Raw genomic sequence first — 13430 nt, forward strand, 5'->3', positions numbered from 1 at the left:
GTAGTAGGTCTTGGGGGTGACTGAGGTTGCTGCTTTTAGGACTTACTCATTAATACCACACTGGAGTATATCATAAAAGCAGCACCTATACAAGTACTGACCTCAAATGTGCAGTGGTATTCTGAAACATTCGGTATGTTAGAATGGGTGTATGGATATGTTAGCATGTATATCTGGGTATGTTAATGAAAGTGTGTAAACGTGTGCCTGGGTATGTTAGCGTTGTCACGGAAGGCTCTGTGCCTTGGGCTCCTGGAGGGGTCTGTGGGCCAGCCTCTTCCCTACAGACTATGGGCCCTGGACTTGGTAGGGGTTCTGTTTTTGGGGAGGTGGGAACAGTGGGTCCATTAGGACTACTTCTTCCCCCGGTACAGAGTGCCTCGTTTCTGAACAAGGTATGTTTTGTAAAGACTCTAAAGACTGTGGAGCTTGGACGCAGATTTGGAGCACTTGCATTTTGGGAGGGGGTTTATGTGTGGTGTTTTATTCTTCATCGGGTCAGGACGTACAAGACAGAGACCTCCATGGCCAGTATTTGCACTATGATCTGATATCCAGCAGGTTTCAGCCAGAAGTCAGGGAACCACCCATGTTTACTATCCTCCCCACAGACCACAATAGCCACCCTCTACTGGGCTGAGGTGGGCTGAGTGCAAATACTGAGCCATGTGCAAAGGAGGATCTGATGGAGAACTGTCTGTGGTTTGCACCATCTATTGTATGTAAATGACCCCCTTGTACTGTTTAAAAACTGATGTGTTTTCACCTCAACATTGGTGCTGTCTACTGCTTGCAGTGGGCTGCTGTAATACTTCACAGTACATGCGCTGAATACGCTAAGCTACGACTAGCCACAGCTACAATGCAGCTCCCGTGCAGCAGCATCCCCCTTGTCTCTACAACGCTGGTTCTGTCTGGCGCTGAAGAGGTTAACCGCTGGTGTCCCATCAGGAGGAAACGTTTTTGGTGGGAGTACCCAGTCGGGGTACAAGGCGTCCAGTCACAAGTATGTCTGGGTATGTTAGTGTGTCTGGGTATTTTAGTGTGTGAACATTTGTCTTTGCCTGTGTATGTTAGTGTGAGTGCCTGGTTATGCGAGTGTGAGTGCCTGTGCATGTGAGTGTGTGTGTCTGGGTATTTTAGTGTGTAAGCATGGGTCTTTGTTTGGGTATGTTAGTATGTGTGTGTCTGGTTGTGTTAGATTGAATAACTAGGTATGTTTGTGTGGGTATGTTAGTGTATGTGCGCGTATGTGTTAGTGTAACGTGTCTGTGTGCTGAGTGTCTAGTTGTGTTGGTGCAAGTGTCTGTGTGCTTGCATTATTTTGAGTGTCTGGGTGTGTGTTTGTGTGTGTGCCCCTCACAATGTCAGGCTCTGGATCCTCCCTTGCTAAGTATGACAATAAAGTTCAGATATGCAGCAAGCAAGGTCATTGACGCATTGTAGCAAGGTCATTGACACATTGTAACCTTACCAACAGTAACAAGAATTTGCATTTTAAAAGGAGCTATTAAAGAAAATACATATTGTATCACATAGTGCCATGGCCAGTGTAGGGAGTATCCCTGCAGTAATTGTTACAAAATTCTACAGTTGTAAGGTTTCTACTAGGTACTGGAGTAGGCTTTTCCCCTTGATATGAGCTTTGCTGTTTTACGTTTACATATCAGCTTCTGGATACAAAACATACCTTGTTCAAAGTATAAGCAGCTTCTGTTGCAGAAAAAAATAGTTGCACAACAATTATACAATGATCAAGTACTACATACAAAATAGTGCCAGCCATCTAGCTCTTAAATAGTTGTGGTTACTAGGTTACCAGATAAATATCTAGGGTAAAGTCCTGATCTCTCCCAGAAGCCCCAGCAGAGCAGCATACTTTGGCATCCTCTGTGAGTGATGGGATGTACTAATATGACCAGATAACGAACAAAACCAGTGCTAGAGGGAAATTGTGCACAAACAAGCTGCTTGTCTTTCCTACCATCCATCCCCTAAATACTTTGTCAATTCAGCAGCACAGAGTAGGAGAGACGTTCATTACTTTTTAACAGGACATCAAGAAGCATACAAAATGTAGAGCATCCTTTTCTGGATGCCTAAGAGAAAGGAAAAAAAATAATCGGAGAGTGGAATGTATGTTGTAGTTAGTAAACAATTAACAGCTGGAGGAAATCAAAATGAATAGGGGTTTTAATTAATTCTAAGGTCCTCTCACAAACTGGGACCAACATGCTAGGTGGGACTTTAACCCATGAATTATCATCCTGCAGATGCAAGGAGCATGGTGAGTTGGTTTTCTTTTAATTTCATTTAGTTAATTCTATATATCTGGAGTGGGATAATTGGATTAAAAAACTTGAAACATCATAATGGTATTTTCCCTGTCTTGAATCTTGCAATAATAATTTAAACATTTGAGTCCAGTATTTTGTGCAATAAAAATAAGAAACAATAATAATAATAATTAAATTAGACTGAACTATAATAGTGGGATCAGCCTTGCCTATTTTATACTAGCCTTTTTCTTCTTTTTGTGTCTCTTGTCTCTTTGTGATTCTATGTTCTATGTTCTGTTGTACACAATGGGATTTATGACATGTCCTTTTGCAAAAGAAATCTCTTATGTAATTAGAAATATTTAAAATAAAGATTACATTAAATTAATTCAGTTATTACCATAATTGTGCCTTAGAAAATCTCCACAGTTTCCTTTTCTGTGTACTTCATAGTTTCTTTTGAAGTTTGATTCACAGTTTTAATAATTTGACAAATGACCATATCCCAGACACTGTACAGTAAATCTGAATTAATTCATATATTTGTCAGGAAAATAAACCTAATGGAAATCCAAGTGGGTTGTGGTGTACCTGTAACACAGACAAATATATTGTGTTGACAACATTTATGGTACTCAGTATTATTAAGAATTTCCACCCTTTTCAACCTTTTTTTTTTACTTTAGTAGGTTTTTTTAATCCTTGTCTATGTTGGACTTAAGGACTTAAGTAATAGTTTTCAGATTTAACATAGTTTTATCATAAGCACATGGTGTGGTTCTAAATTACTATCATTATTAAGGGAATTTCCAAAGAAACCTATGTGTTATTTGAAATCTAACACTATATATTTTTCACAGATTATGTGTGTGTTGGAATGCCAATAACGTTGTACAATCTACTAATATAAAGTTGCATTTTTGCTTATGGGTTTTTAGTTGTAGAGAAAATTATCCTCATAGTCTTTCAATAATGGTATAAGTAGAATCTCTAACAAAACAAATGGGCTGAATTGACCCAACACATGACAGGGGGAGCGGGGCATTCCCTAGGGGTTAAAAATGTAATAAACTCCATACTAATGTCAGCGCTGTCCTGGTGATGACTTTATCTTCATGGGAATGACTACACAACACTTCAGAAATTTTGGAGACATAGAATACTACATAGCTACAGCTGCGCAGTGCAGCTTTAGCAGCCTGCCTGTGCCAGCGCTGCCCCTTTAGCAGCCTGCCTGTGCCACGGCTGCCAATTTAGCAGTCTACCTGTGACACCGCTGCCACTTTATGGATTATCAGAGAAAGTTAATGTGTGTATGTAAATGTGTGCAGATGTACAGTATGCTGTTAGAGTGGCTGTGTGTATATATGCATGTGGAAAGTGTTAGTCTGCATGTGTATGTATGTTTATGGCGTTAGGAGTGGCTGTGTGTATGTATGTGTTGGTAATATAGAGCTGCCCATGACCATCTTCATCATATCCCTAACATCCTAATTCATTCTAATGCCCAATCATAATCATTATCCCCCAAAAACCATATTCAAATTGCTCCCAACCATCATTTCCATCCCCTACCATTAGCACCACAGTCATCCCCCTCCACCTTCATGCTCCCTAACAAAACAAAACAAGGGAGTAATATAATGTCACAATGCTGCCTGTGTAAAATTTAAGGACCCAGGCACATTGTCATGCACTGTTGAAAGCTCCAACAGAAAACCCAAAAGATGCCAATCAGTGGAGGGCTAGCAGCATTCAGGCCATGCGATCCAGTAATAAAATGTCTGAAGACACATTATATAGACATATGCTAAATGTGCACTGTTCAGTCCTGTTAAACACTCAATTAAAGACAAAGGAATGCATGGAAAAACCACAAAATAAGTACAGAAAGGATGGCATGATGTTCATGATGTCACTGCTATACTAGAAATGCGAAATTTAAAATAAAACCATTAAAACTTCTCAAAATGTTAAACTTAAACAGTTTCCCTTGTAGCTCTCTGTGGCAAGTTCTTAAAATAATTCTTTGTAGGTTAAAGGTTTTTAAAACACATTTTGATCAACTGTGGACACATGATAGCAGAAGAAGAAGAGTGCTGCATTGGAATTTGTGTCATGTAATGGTATAAACCCTCCCCATGTAAAATTTACCATGTGAAAGAGAATGCCTGTGATAAGATTTCCAGAGTACAGTCTTAATGGAGAAAGGAGAGTTTAGTTACAGAATAGCTCATTTTCTTCATTGCCCTGTCTTAGCACTCTTAAATATTGAATTATCTAAAATTACCAATCTTACATTACTTGTATATTACACCTGCTACATAAAAGTCAAAAGTGTGCAGCTTAAGTGAGTCAAAAAGTATTTAAAATATTTTATCACAGACAGTGAAGCAACAATACATATGTATTTAGGTTTTAACCAGTTTTCAATAGATTGAATTGCCATATGGCAAACTACTAGATATACCCCGCAGAATATTTACAAGTCTTGGTCATTTAATCATAGTTAAATAACAGAAATAGCATCTAATTATGCAAAGCAGAGAAACTTGAAAAGCACACCATGGCATGCACTCTCCTATTGTTCTAATACTTACTTCTGTTTTCTATTAGGGGGGAGCAAATATTATTTTGAGAAAAAGCACCTGAGTAACTTGCATGCAGTTTCTCTATAGTTAATCATGATCACATGATAAATCTGAGGATTACAACAAACTTTTTCTTGGTGGTTTAACCCAAAACCTCTACATGCCTGTGTGGACATGGGGGTTAAAGGTTCTTTAGGCTACATAAGGCATTATTGGCAACATTTGAAGAAAAAAAATCAGTGGACACGGGGGCGTAACAAGAAATCACAGGGTCCTGGTGCGAAAAGTTCCCCCGGGCCCCCCAACTTCAACAGCTAGTCTGTGCCATCATTGCCCCTTGCCCCCTTCCAACATACAACATATGTAAACACACAGATTACACACACACTTACTCATACTCACTAACACACACTCCATCTTACCCACACATCCATGCTCACACATAAGTACACATTCATGCACACACACACAAGTACACATCACTGCTCACACACAAGTACACATCTATGCTTACATACATACAGTCTACACACCCCTGTTTAAATGCCAGGTTCTTGTGATGTTAAAGAACGAGACAAAGATAAATCATGTCAGAACTTTTCCCACCTTTAATGTGACCTATAATGTTAACAATACAATTGCAAAACAAGCTGAAATCTTTGGGGTGGGGGTTAAAATAAACAATAACCTTAGTATGCACACCCTCTTATAACTGGGGATGTGGCTGTGTTCAGAATTAACCAATCTCATTCAAACTCACGTTAAAAAGAAAGTAATTACACACCTGCCATCATTTAAAGTGACTCTGATTAATCACAAAGTTCAGCTGTTCTAGTAGGATTTACCTGACATTTGCTTAGTTGCATCTCAGAGCAAAAGCCATGGTCAGCAGAGAGCTTCCAAAGCATCAGAGGGATCTCATTGTTGAAAGATATCAGTCAGGAGAAGGGTACAAAATAATTTCCAACGCATTAGATATACCTTGGAACATAGTGAAGTCAAAATCAAGTGGAGACAATATGGCACAACAGAGACATAATTGAACATCCATCCAAAATTGATGACAAGACGAGAAGATAACTGGTTAGGGAGGCTTACAAGAGGCCTACTGCAACATTAAAGGAACTGCAGGAGTTTCTGGCAAGTACTGGCTGTGTGCTACATGTGACAACAATCTCCCGTATTCTTCATATCAATGGGCTATGGGGTAGGGTGGCAAGACGAAAGCCTTTTCTTACAAAGAAAAACATCCAAGCCTGGCTGAAGTTTGCAAAAACAAACATCCAGTCCCCCAAAAGCACGTGGGAAATGTGTTATGGTCTGTTGAAACGAAGGTTGAACTTTTTGGCCATAATTCCAAAAGGTATGTTTGGCGCAAAAACAACACTGCACATCAACCAAAGAACACCATGCCCACAGTAAAGCATGGCAGCATCATGCTTTGGGGTGTTTTTCTTCAGTTGGAACCGGGGCCTTAGTCAGGGTGGAGGAAATTATGAACAGTTCCAAATACCAGGCAATTCTGGCACGAAACCTTCAGGCGTCCGTTTGGCGTTTTAAACTTCGCCCCAGGCGGCGTTAAGTCTTCGGCCGGCCCTGCGGACAGGCAAGGTATTTCTTTGTTGCTGTGTTGTTATATTTCTTTTGTCTTTGCAACCTTTCTAATAAAACTGACCCTGTGTCAGATTGCACGAACTTACTGCTGTCCCTTGACCTCAGCGAGGGGCGATCCCTGACCTATCTAACAATATATATATATATATATATATATATACATACACTAGGGATGCAACAACTAATCAATAAAATCGATAATAATCGGTAATGAATTTCATTATCGATTAGTTGAATCAATTTTATCGATTATAAGATGCAAATGCTCTGAAAAAATAGAGGTTGGATAATAACACTAAGATCCAGATCCCTCGCGGCGCTACAGGGGACCTGGATCCTTCTTTCTGACAGCCGGCAGGTGCCTGTGCGATGCGCGTAGACAACCTACGCTACTGTCTTCCGCTTCCGCTGGGGCTTCTATGAAGGCGGAAGTATCGGCCAGCACAGCGGAGGTGGTCTGCGTGCATTGTGCAACATTCTCCAGCTGCCAGAGAGGAGGATCCGCCAGAGCGCTGCAGAGGACTTGGATCATTCTCTCTGGCAGCCGGTGGGCGTCTGTGCAATGTGCACAGACATCCTCCGCCACTGCCGGCACTTCCACTGGGGCTTCTATGATGGAGCACCGGTGTCACATGACCTTCCGGTGCTCAGTCACACAAGCTCCAGCGAAAGTGCTGGCCAGAAGCAGAGGTTGTCTGCGCGCATCGCGCAGACGCTCACCGGCTGCCCCCACTAGACACCAAGGATTCTGGAGCAAGGGGGGTAAGTCTGGGGGGGACATTTCAAGGGCAAAGTGGTATATAGGGGCTATAAGGCATATCAGGGGGATAGAGTGGCATATTTGGGGGTATAAGGCATATCTGGGGGGCATATCAAGGGCACAGTGGTATATAGGGGCAGAGTGGCATATCAGGGGGTATAAGGCATATTCGGGGGCACAGCGGCATATTTGGGGGTGGAGTGGCATATTTGGGGTATAAGGCATATCAGAGGGCACTATGGCATATGGGGGTATAAGGAATTTCAGAGGGCACTATGGCATATGGAGGGTATAAGGCATATCAGGGGGTATAAGGCATATCTGGGGAGGACGGAGTGGCATATCTGGGGGTATAAGGCTTACTGAGGTATAAGGCATATCTCGGGGGTGTGGCATATCTGGGGCTATGTGGTATATCTGGGGAGGGCAGAGTGGCATGTCTGGGGGCAAGGTAATTTTAGGGACTTAGGTAGTAAGATTAAGAAAAGGACCTCCAAGGTAGTATTCTCAGAGATACTACCTGTGCCATGCACTACACGAGAAAGGCAGCGGGAGATTAGGCAGCTAAATGCATGGCTGAAGTCTTGGTGTAAGAAGGAGGGCTTTGGGTTTTTAGAGCACTGGGCTGATTTTGCTTTGGGGTACAATCTCTATAGTCGTGATGGATTGCACCTAAATGCAAGAGGGTCCAATGTGCTTGGGGAGAGAATGGCTAGACGGTTGGAGGAGATTTTAAACTAGGAATGGGGGTGGGGGGAATAAATACCGGGCTAGACAGTATAGAAAGGGAAGGCGATTTACTTAGTAACCAGGTGGGTGGATCTGGGGGCTTGGCCTATACAGATAATAGGGAGAAGCATATATTTTGCCCCCCAAAGCAAGGACAGAAAGCGATTGCAGCATCAGTGTTAAATGACAAGCTAAAGGTCATGTCTACAAATGCTCACAGTTTAGGGAATAAGATCCATGAACTTGTAACAGTTGTGGCAACTGAGAATGTTGATATAGTGGCTGTTACCTGGTATAATGAGAACTGGTATAATGAGAAAAATGACTGGGACATATCAGTACTGGGGTACTCTTTATATAGAAAAGACAGAAAGGGCAAGAAAGGGGGAGGGGTGGCCCTATATATGAAAAATAACATAAAATCTAACAATACAAGTTGGTGAGGAGAACTTAGAGTCGGTTTGGGTTACAGTACAATTTGGAAAAAGTAAAGTAACTCGCATAGGTGTGATTTATAGACCCCCAGGACAAGTAGAACTAGATAATCTTCTAGTGGAGGAAATAGCTAAAATGACAGTGAAGGGGGATGTTATAATCATGGGTGACTTTAATCTCCCTGATGTGAACTGGAAAACGAAAGTAGCTGGTTGTACCCGGAGTGCGAATATTCTAAACTCCTTACTGGGATTATCTTTAAAACAGGTAGTTGAGGAACCAACTCGTAAGGAGGCCATATTGGATTTAGTGTTCACAAATGGAGATTTGTTAACAGATATTTCTGTAGGTGAAAGTTTGGGATCTAGTGATCATCAGTCTGTGTGGTTTAATATACGAACAGTGACTGAGTCACACCACACAAAAACAAAAGTTTTAGATTTTAGAAAAGCTAACTTTTCTAAAATGAGAATATGTATAGAGGAGTCATTATCAGACTGGGACAATTTAAATGGCATTCAGGAGAAATGGGATTTTGTAAAAGCTGTATTATTGAAGATAACAGAAAACTGTATTATGCTGGTCAGTAAGAGTAAAAAATTAAAGAAACCACTGTGGTACTCTGCAGAAGTGGCCAAAATCGTAAAAGACAAGAAGTTAGCCTTTATTAGATACAAAAATACCCAAAGTGAGGAAGATAGACAGATCTATAAAATTAGGCAGAAAGAGGCAAAGAAAGTTATAAGAACTGCCAAATCACATGCAGAAGAGCGAATTGCCCTCTCAGTAAAAAATGGAGATAAAACATTTTTTAGATATATAAATGAGAAAAGGAAAGTTAAACAAGGATTAGTTAGACTAAAAACAAAAGGAATATATGTAGAAGAGGATAAAGGTTTAGCTGACTGCCTCAATGAATATTTCTGTTCAGTTTTCACAGATGAAAATGAGGGAATGGGACCTCAGTTGGGAAAAAAGACTGAATCATTTGAAATATGTGAGTTTATCGAGGCGGAGGTTCTACTTCAGTTGTCTAAGGTAAAGACAAATAAGTCGATGGGTGTTACCTCGCCGGCGGTTCCCGTGCTGCCTCGAGCAGGGGAGCCGAGACGCAGCCCGCGCGTTCAGCCCCCTGCTCGTTCCGTTCGCGGAAGACGCGGTGAGGTCCGTTCTGCTGCTAGACGCGTGCCCCGTGTGGATCAAAGGATCTAGAGGGGACGCGCGTCTCAACGTCATGAGAGCCGTTCACACATGCGCATCTTAAAGGGGTATTTATCTTTTTTCCTCCTCCCCCTAATTTAGGGGCTAGGAGGATCCTGGAGCAAGAGGGATATTTAAACCCTCAGTCTGCAAGTATCCCTTGCCTGTGATAGTGCCTTTATTGCCTTCACTAGCGTTCCTGAACCTTATTTGCCTTTTCGTTGCCTGACCTCTGCTTGAACCTGACCACCCGTTGTTTGCCGCCTGCCTTTACCTGAACTCAGCTTGTACCTGACTACCCGTTGTCTGCCGCCAGCCCTGACCTTTGCTCGTGACCCCGACTATCCGATTGCCTGCTCCTAGTATCATCTGTTTGTTCCTGCATTGCTCGTCATCACCGCTTGGGGGCGCCTTTCCTTGTACTGCAGCGTGGATCGACAGCCTGAACCGCTGTTAGTGACAGTATCACAGGCCAGCAATATGGATCCCGCAGACTTGGCAAGGATGTCCAACCGACAAGACAGACAAGATCAAGTTCTAGCCGCTCACGCTTCTCAACTCCAATCCTTGGAACGGAAGTTAGACGATGTTGCAGACCTTCTAAGATCTATGGCCACGAATTTGTCTCCGTCCATCTCACAAGGGGCATCATCTGATTCTGCTCCTCCTGTTCCAGGGCCAAGTACTGTTGTTCCAGCACCTAAGATGCCACTACCTGACAAATTTTCTGGTGATCCTCAAGAGTGTCGTGGTTTCCTAAATCAGTGCGCCTTACATTTCCGGGCACATCCTCATACTTTCTCCTCTCATTGCAACAGAGTGACTTTTATTATAAACTTATTAAAAGGAGAAGCATTGGCATGGGCATCACCTCTACTAGAACAGAGCTCACCCATTTTGGAAGACGCGGACGCCTTCATTGCACCATTTCGTGCTGTGTTTGATGCTCCTGGGAGGCGTGAAGCTGCTGAATCCAATCTAATGGAACTTCAACAGGGCAGGAGAACTGTGGCCCAGTACGTCGTTGAATTTCGTACTTTAGCGTATGAGACAGACTGGAATGTCAGCGCTCTGAAATCTGCCTTTCGCAGGGGTTTGAACGAATCAATAAAGGATGCACTCACCTACCGTGAATTACCCCATGATCTGGAGAATCTGCTCGCTCTATGTCTACGGTTAGAGGCCAGAGGTCAGGAGAGAAAATTTGAACGTGACAGAGAATGCGACCGTAGGCCACGTCAATTTAGGCCTTGGACGCGACATCCCACTCCTGCACCTACTGAACCTGCGGCTGCTGTGGCTGAGCCTATGGAGATCGGTCCTGTGCTTCATTTATTCGTGGAAGAGAAACAACGCAGCAGATCTTTGGGACTATGTTTATATTGCGGACAAAAAGGACATTTGATTTATGCTTGCCCTAGAAAATCGGGAAACACCAGAACTTAGTGGAGGCCGGAGGTGCTTCACTAAGTGCTACTGTTGCTTCACCTCCTCAGTCACCAAGACTTTTGGTTCCCATTAAGCTGCAGTGGACAGGCCACCAAGTGGCCACCCAAGCTTTCATTGATTCGGGTGCGGCTGGAAATTTTATAGACAAGGGTTGGGCCCTGGAACATAGGATTCCCTTACAGCCCAGGACTCAGAAAACCTCTATCACCGCATTAGACGGTTCTCCTCTAGGAACCGGGATTGTGTCCCTCCAAACCGAGACTTTTGGTGCCATCATTGGGATACTTCACTCTGAAGAAATACGATTTGACGTGTTATCCAGTCCTCATATTCCAATCATCCTAGGAATGTCGTGGTTACAACAACATAATCCCAGCATAGACTGGAGAGAAGGACAGATTCTGGCATGGAGTAAAGAATGCTTAAAGAACTGTTGCAGCACTCCTACTAAATTAAATCTAATGCTCGAAGTACCTGCTCAGGATCCACGCCACCTTGTACCCCCTCAGTATTGGGAGTATTTAGATGTTTTTTCAAAAAGAAAAGCAGAAACCTTACCTCCTCATCGGACGTATGACTGTACGATACAATTGTTACCTGGCATCAATCCACCTAAGGGACATACATATCCATTGTCCCACCCGGAGAATCAAGCCTTGGCCCAGTACATAGAAGAAAGTTTACAGAAAGGGTTCAGCAGACCTTCCGCGTCACCAGCAGGAGCAGGCTTCTTTTTTATTTCCAAGAAAGATGGATCCTTGCGTCCATGCATCGATTACAGGGGTTTAAATAAGATAACCATAAAAAATAAGTATCCGCTTCCCCTCATTACAGAACTTTATGATCAGCTGAAAGACACCACTATTTTCACTAAACTTGATCTGCGAGGGGCCTACAATCTGATTAGAATACAAGAGGGGTACGAATGGAAGACGGCGTTCAATACGAGATACGGACATTATGAATATCTTGTGATGCCTTTTGGGCTATGCAATGCCCCGGCCGTGTTCCAGAGCTTCGTGAACGATATTTTCCGCAACATGTTGTTATCACATGTTATGGTCTACCTCAATGACATTCTAATTTATTCTAAAGATTTGGAAGAGCATCGGCAACATGTGGCCCAGGTGCTACAAAGATTAAGAGAACATTGTTACCTCGCCGGCGGATCCGCGGTGTCCTCGTGCAGGGGAGCCGAGACGCAGCTCGCGCAGGCAGCTCCCGGCTCGTCCCGCTCACGGGAAATGCGGCGAGGTCCGTCCTGCTGCGGGACGCGCGCCCCCGTGTGCATGCGCGAACGGCTATCTCATGAATATTCATTAGAGGCTTAAAGGGGCCTTTTATCTTTTTTCCTCCTCCCCCTTAATGAGGTGGGTAGGAGGATCTAGGGATGGAGGGATATTTAAACCCTCAGTTTAGAGCTATCCCTTGCCTGTGATAGAGCCTTTATTGCCTACACTAGCGTTCCTGAATCTTATTTGCCTTTTTGTTGCCTGAACTCTGCTTGAACCTGACCACCCGTTGTTTACCGCCTGCCTTTACCTGAACTCAGCTTGTACCTGACTATCCGTTGTTTGCTGCCTGCCCTGACCTCTGCTCGTGACCCCGACTATCCGTGTTTGCTGCCTGTCCTGACCTCTGCTCGTGACCCCGACTATCCGATTGTCTGCTCCTAGTACCAACTGTTCCTGCATTGCTCGTCATCACCGCTTGGGGCGCCTTTCCTTGTACTGCAGCGTGGATCCACAGCCTGAACCACTGTTAGTGACAAACATTCCCTATTTGCCAAAGTCGAAAAGTGCGAGTTTGAGTGCGACAAGGTGAAGTTTTTGGGATATATTATTTCTACTGGACAACTGGAGATGGATCCTGGCAAGATAACGGCCATCCAAGATTGGGAGGAACCTTCTGAAATTAAAGGCATTCAACGTTTCGTAGGGTTCGCCAATTATTATCGTCGCTTTATTCGGAACTTTTCCCAGATCATCGCTCCCATAATTGCACTTACTCGGAAGGGGTCGAATCCAAAGTCTTGGACCCCTGAAGCCAGAAATGCTTTTGGAAGATTAAAGTTGGCCTTTACAACAGCCCCTATCCTACAACGTCCCAATCCAGATTTACCGTTTATCCTGGAAGTTTATGCGTCAGAGACTGGGGCTGGGGCCATTCTATCTCAGAGAGATCAAATTTCTAATCGTCTACATCCCTGTTCCTATTTTTCTAAGGCTTTCTCTTCAGCTGAGCAAAATTACGATATAGGGAACCGGGAGTTGCTGGCTATTGAATTAGCGTTAGAGGAATGGCGACATCTGCTTGAGGGGACCGAAATTCCCATTACCATTCTTACAGACCATAAAAACTTGGTGTACATAG

At 43.3% G+C, this 13430-nt stretch overlaps 1 protein-coding gene across 1 annotated transcript in view; it reads left to right on the forward strand.

Annotated features, from left to right (window-relative positions):
* Nucleotides 1–1859: 1859 nt before the first annotated feature.
* DCLK3 (doublecortin like kinase 3) overlaps nt 1860–13430 on the forward strand; it is a 39983-nt gene continuing 28412 nt past the window's right edge. The window contains exon 1 of the mRNA XM_053467427.1: nt 1860–2287. Within this exon, the coding sequence (XP_053323402.1) occupies nt 2233–2287 (55 nt within the window). The 5' untranslated portion in view covers nt 1860–2232. The remainder of the gene's footprint in view (nt 2288–13430) is intronic.

The sequence above is a fragment of the Spea bombifrons genome, chromosome 5, assembly GCF_027358695.1.
Source record: "Spea bombifrons isolate aSpeBom1 chromosome 5, aSpeBom1.2.pri, whole genome shotgun sequence".
Classification (NCBI taxonomy): Eukaryota; Metazoa; Chordata; class Amphibia; order Anura; family Pelobatidae; genus Spea; species Spea bombifrons.